At 38.0% G+C, this 9857-nt stretch overlaps 1 protein-coding gene across 1 annotated transcript in view; it reads right to left on the bottom strand.

Annotated features, from left to right (window-relative positions):
- Positions 1–6858: 6858 nt before the first annotated feature.
- LOC138224996 (endoglin-like) overlaps positions 6859–9857 on the bottom strand; it is a 36552-nt gene continuing 33553 nt past the window's right edge. Inside the window, exons 7-8 of the mRNA XM_069183453.1 lie at positions 8504–8600; positions 6859–8050 (exon numbers count right to left, since the gene is read on the bottom strand). Of these exons, the coding sequence (XP_069039554.1) occupies positions 7832–8050; positions 8504–8600 (316 nt within the window). The 3' untranslated portion in view covers positions 6859–7831. The remainder of the gene's footprint in view (positions 8051–8503; positions 8601–9857) is intronic.

Below are 9857 nucleotides of genomic sequence, written 5' to 3'. Positions count from 1 at the left end.
TTTGCTGTAACAGTCTCCTTTTCAATTTAATAATTCCTGTTTTCTAAAAAAAGCCAGCAGGCGTTTCAGACATTCTCAGAATTGTACTTATATCTTTGTTACCAGGCTTTTCTTGATAAAGTGGTATCTTTTACATAACAGAAACAGAAATTTGATGGCCTGTTTTCAAATGTTATTTGTGGAAAAACCCAACTTAAAAATACAGCAAACAAACTAATAAACAAGTTAATATATACACTTTTTAAATAATACAACGGGATGGAATTTTATATCTTATATTCAATTAATACAACTGGCAATTCATCTACAGTATAGTATTGAAAAATACTGAAAATATTGAAAAAAATATTTGAAATATATTTTTTTGCCCCAAACTCTTTCAAAAAGGCGGAAAAGGGTGAAAATAAAATGTTGTAAGCAATTGCTAAATACTGTGTGTACTTTATAGTGCTACTTATTTGCAGTTTCCAGTGACAAACGCTACACGCTCCATTACTGCAAAATATTTATTAGGTTTAGTTGCAATCAAATAATAAAAAATAGTATATCTTATTTAACCAAATAAGTTAATTGAGATCATTTTGTTAGCCACAATGGCGAGCTGACGTTCAGCCGCACCAGGCCCTACCGGGAAAATGAACCCACGACAGTCCGGAGTCCTATACGCTTCTCAAAAACAAAACCAAGGGCCCGAAACTGACTTTGGTCCGTTTTTAACAACACGACACCCCCTTGAGGCAAAATGATGACCATACAGTCCGTACGGTTGTTTAAGGGGAATCTGCACCATAGAGAGCATGTACATAAAGTTTCGTGTTTCACTCAATTGGATCTCCTGTATTATCTGAATGCGTATCACAATCAATTGCTCCTGAGATTATTTGTCTTTCCCGAGACAAACAAGTACTTATTGTACAACAACAGTAAGAAGAAGATCAAACAAACATTTAGCAGTTTATTTTCCTTTTTACTCCAGTTTTACTCCAGGAGCTCAATAATAACAATAATAATAATTCACAGCTTTCCTGAGAATGGCTACATTATATGACAAAACTAAAACAAATAAAATTTGTTAAATAAATAAAATAAATAGATAAATAAAATGTAATTTCCTGTTTATCACAACAAGAAAAACTGAGTGTGTTTTAAAACGAATATTTAAGTCCCTGCTTCTTTATCCTAGTCCTGGAGTTCTACAGCACTGAATCATTGTGTGTTGACATTGTGGTAGGTCTTAAGTAGGTTTTCCTCTGCGATTTGCCAGTACTTCGATCCATCTGTGTTCCTATCGGTCGTGACCAGCTTCTCAGTCCATGCTGAGAAGAATGAACCGAAGGCAGGGATAGTGTTAACTAGTGATAGCATGTTATGTTTGTGTCAGATGTACAGTAATGTTTCACATTTAGGCTGAAAATGTTCCTATTTTGGCTTGTTTGACAGTGACTGCAAAAAGCTTTTGCCACATGTTTGCAATATCACTTAAATGCTTTCTTGAGAACCCATGTGGGATTTGAGAAGTTTTTAATGCTCCATTTAAGCTGCCTTGTGGAGTATTGTTAACCCACAGAACAAAACGATGCACGGGACACAAGGGACCCATGAAAAAATCCAAAAATAACCCCCCATTAACCAGAAGAGGAAAATAATCCTCTTAAAAACATAAAGGAGCACTTCACTCCTTCCTGCACAGTTCCATCTCTCCATCACCCGCAAGCTGTAATCCTTAATTACAAAATCCCCCAAAAGCACCATTTTCCAGAATCATTTCAGACTTCCAGGCATACTTCTTCCTGGAGAATGGAATAAGGAGAGAACACTCCAGCAGGGACTCCTCTTTAACTCTCTCCTGGTCACATTCCTGGCTAGTGCTACTCGTACTCTTCAAATCAGACTTGCTCTGCCTTGTTTCTCTCATCCCACACTATTACTCCAGCCTTCCCTTGAAGTGGCCAATCTTGCCTGTCACTGTCTTGACCATTCAGCCCAGGGTATCTCTAGTGTCTCAACTCTCTCGATCCCCCCTCTTGACCTCCCTACCTCTCCTCTTCTGCCAGGCTTTCTGCTCCTCTTCTACATTGCAGATCTGGTTTAAAGTTGTAGCTCCAACTTTAAACCAGATCTGCTCAGTCTCTCTACAAAGCTCGTCTGTGGTCTCACTCACTGATACTGCACTTTGCTCAATGGCATTGGCTTTCTTTGCTGTGATCAATAATTCAGTGTTGTTAACCACTCACTGGATATTTGATGTCTCTGTGCTGTGTGATGAGCATTTCCCCTCTAACATGCGTCTCACTATTTTTTATTGTTTTCTCATTGTTTTATTGCATTTTAAAGGTTTCTTTTTTTATTTACTTCACAATTTGTCAATTGTAAACAATTCGTACAATTTTACCATTTATAAATTGTAATTTTATAATGGTGTCTGTGCCACGCAAATAATAATACGTCATCCCAGCCTGAAACAGGACCCTGTCTATTGCCTTTGTCCTGTAGCCCTGTAATGTAAGACTCCGCACCTATCTAGATTCTCAGGGTTTCTGACTGTGCAAGCAAAGCTGGGAAACCCAAAATAACCTATCCACATTTTTAAAAAATAATGCGCTACACGTTAAATGACAATTAGAAAGGTAGTGCTACAGCTTTCCTTTGCTGACGTGAACACTTCAGAACAAGCCTTAGATTGTTTCAATAACAGGAAACAATTCATGGTCTGTTTCAATGTCTGTTGAGACAAAAACATTTTCCAGTTGAGAGCATCATTAGTTTCTACAGTCCCACTTGGCCTAAACAAAAAAGCAGATTTTGAGGTTTTCAGCAGATGACCTCATTAACACCCAGCCCCCACAAAGGTAAATTTTGCCTATTATCGTGGAAAGTACAGACAGTACAGGCCTGGTTCAGGGATTAAATCCAAGGTCGCTACTTGGGCATCGAGTCTGAAACAAATAAAACAGTAAACAGATCACATCTGTTTCCTTCAAAAGTCTTTTTTTTCAGGTTCCAGCACATATACAGTAGGTACCCATTTTTCTGGGCCTTTTCCAGTATGTACTGTATCTACTACTTTGGATACAAATCTGGCACTGATAGAACAAAGACAAAAAATCTGTATGAGGCCTCATAAAACCAGGTCCGGACGTGGTTTTCATAGCATTTCAAAAAAATAAATCAAGATTAGAAAACATTATAACAAGTTAAAAAAAAGATGATGATCATTATTATTATGGAGCTCCGGGGACTTAAAAAGATAAGAAAGTAATAAAGGTGTGTTTGATTTTCACCTGATTTACAGCCAGACAAACAAAGGAGAGCTATTAAAACCTGCTTTTACTCAAACCTGTATAAACCCTGCCTTAAATCTCTCAATGGACAGATTTCACCTATTGACAGCTAGTTTTAACTATTAGAGTTAATATTAATGTTAATGTTCATTCCGGTGTAAACAAGTTTAATGGTAGAATTGAGAGGATATTGGAGATGTGCAAGGATTTGTTAACCGGTTACAAAATATGTTGTTGATCACGGCAGAAGCTTAACTTGAATGTGTTGTAACTGTACTTATACCCCGACCAGACGTCCTGAACTTCCGGTTAAGGGTTTTAAACAAGATTCGGCATAATTCCCTATGCATACACATATGCATACAGTATGCATGCAAGTTGAAATGTGCTATTCTCTAAAACTGAAACAAACCCATTTTCCATTGGAGAAAATGGAAAAATGAACATTTTAGAAATGCTTTTAATGCAGAGAAATGCACTTATGACTCTACGTAATTGTTTATAAACTTGTATATATAACATATAACATTATTTTTTAGTAATTTAATGTAAAACCCCACCTCGAACCTCTATATACAGCCGTTACAAAACATGTGAAGTATTCTTTGTAAGAAAAAGAACTATAAACCAGTTTAAACTTTTTTAGAAAAGATTTTTATTAAGGCAAAACAAATAGCTCTGACTGTTGTAAATCAGCATTTTTTTATTTGCTCCACATGAGGTCATGTTAGTCAACAAATCATGCCGAATAGTTCCAAACCTCCAGCTATTTTTGACTACAGCAGCAGGACTTGTGTGCTTTTTCTCTAATGTACAGTAGTTTCATAAATAATGTAGGATTTAATGAAAGCAATGTGAGCACGGGCTAAGATAATGAGCTTTTATTTGTTCTGTTCTTTTCCTTGAGTACATTTTCTGCATCTTGATCCAAAAAAGCCAATCTCATATGCACCATTGGCATCCAGGCAGAATCATGTGTTTGTCTGTGTTTCCAAGATGTCTTAGCGTAGTAAATATTTTTCAGACCAACATGGCTGTCCCATGTGGCACACACAGCTCTTTTCTGCTGAAGAACGCCCTTTGCCAAGAAGATTGCATACTCCAGGCGTGGTTTCTTCAACCGCCCTCCTCTCCCACTGTCCTGTTTTCCTAGCTTCGGCCTCATCACATCAGATGCTCTGTGAACGTCATTATTCTCCTGTGTTTCAGAGGCACTTACAGGTTTCCGATCTTCATTTATCATCCAGTTATTTCCAAGGGCACCTTTCCTGTTACTCATTACCACATCGTGCATTGAGTATCCCTCAGAGGGCAGCCTGGATTCCTGCTGAATACACTTCCAGAACTAATAAAGAGAAAAGCCCCCAATGCAATATTGAGCAACAAATCTAACCCTGGACTGAAGGCTTACATTTGTTGCAAGGTTCACTTAAGATCTACTTCATTACAAAAGGAACAGCGTGTTTTCCTCCGACATTTCACTGGAGAAAATACTGGCAGGACTGGTCTTCCAGGTGTGTTCTCTTGGTGACTTCCAGGACCTCTTGTTGAAATTTGCTTTCATTAAGGCTTGGCAGTATTGTTATTTGAACATTTATGAGAACAATAGGTTGCATCAGGTGTGGAATCTTAACCTTTTTTTTGGCCATAAAACAGTATGCGGTGCTTTTCCTCCAAACAGCTAAAAAAATATTCCAAAATTAATATGGGGTAAGAATGAGTATTTTAAAGTGTGTAAGAATAAGAGAATCTAAGTGTCAGTGGAAAATGTTATTAGGTCTCAGTTAACAGAAACAGAAACGGCAAAATCTCCCTTTGCAAACCCCTGCTTTGTTTGGAAATTGATTGGAAGGTGATACTCACCTGTTTTCAAAATCAGAATACTCCTTTACCAAGTTAATTTGTCACGTACCTGAATGATGAAGACTCAGTGTAATACATTAGGCAGTGAGATCAGCTCCAGGCTTTCACTAAACTTTTTGAAATGATATCCCAGATTTGGTGCTGTATGACAAGTATCTTAATGCCAGTAATCTTTTTGACATCTAACACTGGTAACCTTTTAAATGTATTTACTAAAGGAATACTTTGATATCAGCAGCAACACAAGGACCCAAATATAGGAGTAGGAATTCAGTTTAGGGCCATTTAAGATGGAAGAACAGCAGGCACTAAAGAGTAAGTCTGGATCCAGCTCATGTGGGTGATCTATTGTATCCTTTAGGAAAGGATTGAAAAGAACTCTTTAAACATTATGCTATTAGCAACTTAACAAGCCAAATGGATGGAATGACCTCCTGTTATTTGTAGCCTTTCTTATTTTCCTGTGAAGACCTTAGTTCTGCATATCTCTGTTGATATGTATACTTCTCCCACTAGATGGCAGGGTTTTCATTGTCAACGTCTTTCAGCTGCACACGAATTCCCACCGGCCGCTATAACTTCATATCCTTTCGCACGGTCTCCAGAAGAGGAGACACACGTAAACAGAATGAACGAACGTAGGTGCAATAATAATGCCATTGTTTTCATTTGGTATTGTTTGTTTGCTTAAAAACAAGTGCCAATCGTGCCAGGAACGGTACTCGAAACACCTGATTTCAGTGGAACCGTGACAAGAACCACATCGCATGTAGTTTTTGCCAGTTGTTGAGTGACTCTTATGAACAGAAGGCATGAATAATGATCAAAAAGGTATTTTAAACGTTTATAGTTAATGAAAAAAATCTGATGTCAAATTGTCAGATAACAATGAATAGCTCTCTCTAACTGGCAGTGAAAATGCCAGTCGCTAGTTCCATTTTAAAGTGGAATTATTACGTGATTGTACAGGAAACGTCAAAACGCAGAATACTATAAACCTGAGAGATGCATGTTTGAAGTGGATAGCAATAAACTTGCAAATAAAGCTCTTTGAAACAGAATGTAAGAAAAAAATAATGTAGTTAAGACCCTTTTTAACAGTGTGTAGTCAAATCACAAAGTGTGAGCTGAACTGAGGGTGTGCAGACTGTTCCCTTCACTATGATAATTAAGAACTGCTCTGGAGTGCTCTCACAGAGAAGGTAAATGACCACCCCCACGGATGAATAGGTGATAAAGAGATGCTCCCACATGCAGCAGACAGTACTGGAGTTTCATCTTTGCTCAGCCCCTTCATTAGTCCACTTGTTGACTCCCATCCAGTCAGATCTCTGGCTCTCTTGAGTGCAGCAGAGGCAGGTTGTTTCCATGGATACCTCAATGCATGTACCTTCAGTCTCCACTCCAACCCTCAAGCAGACATTCAAGAAACATCAGAGAACACTGCCTGTTGAGATTGCTCATCCAAGCGCCACTCAAAACAGGCTGATGAGATGGCACCAGTGAAGTCACAAGTTCACAGAAGCACCCAACTCAACACCATCAATAGCAGGGTGTCAGAACATCCTTGTCTCTACCAGTAGTTTCCTGGCTTTTATTTTGACTCTAATCAATGTGAGATGAGCAGCCTCACAGTGACTAATATAAACATACTTTGAAAAATGGAGGAGTGATGAGCACTGCAGTTGAACTTGAACTCAATCATGAGGCTTAATTGCAGACAGAAAATGACAGAATCCTTTATCAATTACTATTCCTCTTTTGATACAGATATTCAAGCCTTTACATTTACAGTATATGCTTATTTAATCATTTTTACTGAGTATTCATGCAGCCATCCAAAGATATAGATATTTTTTTCAGTCTTGAGGCTTAATGATAATATGGTTTACATAAGAACTTAAAAGTTTCAATGAACAAAACAAGACCATTAGGCCTACTTAGTCTATTCTGTAATTAATAATGTATGTATTTCTGTAGTATAGAAGAAAATGCTGCACATGTGTCACATACAGTATATGTAATTATGGCAACAAACCACAAGAACAGATTTCTCACCGACAGTAACATCAGTGTAGCAGGGGCGCTAGCTACAGTATCCTGTGTTTTGCACAAATACAATACCTGTCTTTCCAGAACAAGAAAATTACAAAACTATGTTCATATGCCAGATTTGTTCCTTTGTTTCTGTTTTCAAAATCTTCAATTATATGGATTTTTACTAACAAAGAAGCCACGTTTCATACAGATGTTTCCACATTATCACTTTTAGTGCCGCAAGAATGGTAAACTAACTGAAATTGAGTGCAATGAAATTAAGATACATACTGTAGGAAGACAGGTGTGATCTGACGAATGATTGGAGTGGAGTAGATCAAAGATTTAGACTATGTCATTAACTACGTGGTATGTCTAAACACCGCGTTGTAGCATGTTGCTGAAATTGCATGAGTCTGTTAATGTATATGGTATCAAATCAATCACTCATGATAACTTGTTTTGCTCTCAACTGTATATTAGCTTTATTGATTGAAATATAATAAGTCTCCACATCATTAATGTACTTTATAGAACAGAGTATTTATCGAGTTAGAATGGATTCAGCTGTCATTTCCTATTGTCTGTTACTGCTATCTTATGGGTCCCTTATCTATTAAAAATCCCAGTTCCACACAGTCCCTTTCCTTCTACATTAACCACTTTTGGTATTTACCAGTTTTGCCCAAGAGAATTCTTATATGGGTTCCACTTCCAGCTCCAATTTCACTGTAGGAGGCAATAGAGCTTGATTCCAATCTTTTTTTGGCAACTCCTACAATCTCTTCATAGGTATCTGTGAGGTTCGGATCAGAGGGTGGAAATAGGAACCAGGCACCTTCAACGTACATGCTAATATTGTTGTTAGACTGAAAAAAAGAAGTTAAACTTTAATTAGTGTGACATATTTCTTCTGTTTTGCCAAAATGGACATAGAAAATATATATATTTTAATTTTAAGACTGAGAAGCATGGTGACAGGGAACTTAAGGGGACAATAAGGAAAATAAATGAATAAGATAATGCATGGATTTCCTTAATATGACCGTCTGCACAAGGTTAATGAGTCATCCACAGTGCAGGCTTTGGTAGAGCAAAATCCATGAAGGTCTTGCACTAACAATGAGGGCAGCAAAACACACGACTTTAGTTTTAATGATACAGTCATTAGCAAGACTCGAAATTCCTGATTTCAGAAATGTTTACAACCATTGTAAAGCAATGTAAAATAAAAGAAATTAGGGAAACTACATTAACAGAATTCAGCTGCAATCAGTGACACATTTTTAATGGCTGATGTTTTTGCTTCAGAATCTCCTTACCAAAGTTTTATATGCCCCTCTGACATTCCACACTGTACCAACAGGACCTCTCAGGAGTACTTCATAACCCTCCTTTAAGATTTGCAGGTCAATCTGTCTATAAAAGAGTAAATAAATACCGCATTATCTAAACTATCCTCCTAGAGCACAAAAACAAAGCATTTCCAGAAACAAAACATTTGAATTCCCCAATAAATACAATGATTTGGAGTGCAGACCAAGGCCTATATTTTCCAGACATTACCAGTTCAACTCTAAAATACTGTATGTTCTTAGCGGACTGTGACCAGAAATCTGCCACTGTACGTCTGTGCTGATAAGTAAATCATGTCACAGGGTGATAGAAATAGGAGTAGGGTAACAGCTTGGTTTACTTTTCTTAGGTTTGGTGTGTATTTTATTTCTCATTTGCACCTGTGTCTCTCTCCTTTAAGATCTTCCTGCTGCCCTAGTGCAAACAGCAGAAAACAATCATCATAGACTGACTGGCATGCTCTTTGACTGGACACTAATCACCACACAGTCGCAGGTGACACACCTGGAACAGACAGGGAAGGGAAAGGAAGGAGAGGAAGGAGAAATCTGTGTACAGTCAGTTGTGCAGGTAGCCACCGGGAGTTTACAATACATCCGCATCACGGTACATCTCCTATGATCACCTAGACATTCCTGCCCTTTATTCAAGTTCTGAATGGAGTTTTGGCCAGAAAAGGATAAAACACCCAGCCAGCAGAGTCAGGAGATTCGGTCTCTCTCATCTCCGCCAGCCTTTGATGCACATGGCCAGGGCAGGACTGTGTCTGCTGGCGAGACAACTGAAGGAGTGTGTTGTGTTTTTGTTTTCTATCAGTATGACTGAAGGAAGCGTGTCTAGATGGCTGGACTAAGCAGATTACATACTCCTGAGGAGTACACAGAATCCTAGAGCAGGCGTTTTTGTGTTTTTGATTTGAGAATGACTTGTGGGATTTTCTTGAGCAGCCTTTGCAGAAAAAAGCACAGAGAACCACAGCAATCTGTTGGATAAATTTAGAATGACAGACACACACTCATCCAACAACAAAAGATGCAATCCATTAACTATTTAATCATGCAATCACTTTGAAAAGGGGACAAATTAAAAATCAGGATGTTGTACAGTAAGTCTTGCTAATAGACATGGGATTTAAAAACAGAGCATAACGCGGAATCTGAAAGTGAGGGTTTTGGTAGACAAAGAATAATGTGTAGTGAGAGATGAGATAGGTAGTTGAATAGAGAATAATGAAAATAGGGGGTCTTGCATATGTGAACTAGCTGTGCAGAAACAACACTTAAAGAAGGGGACCTGAGCACCTGTCACTGCCAGAGCCAC

This window comes from Lepisosteus oculatus, chromosome 24 (assembly GCF_040954835.1).
Source record: "Lepisosteus oculatus isolate fLepOcu1 chromosome 24, fLepOcu1.hap2, whole genome shotgun sequence".
NCBI classification, from domain to species: domain Eukaryota; kingdom Metazoa; phylum Chordata; class Actinopteri; order Semionotiformes; family Lepisosteidae; genus Lepisosteus; species Lepisosteus oculatus.
This window is presented reverse-complemented; position numbering and strand designations above follow the sequence as displayed.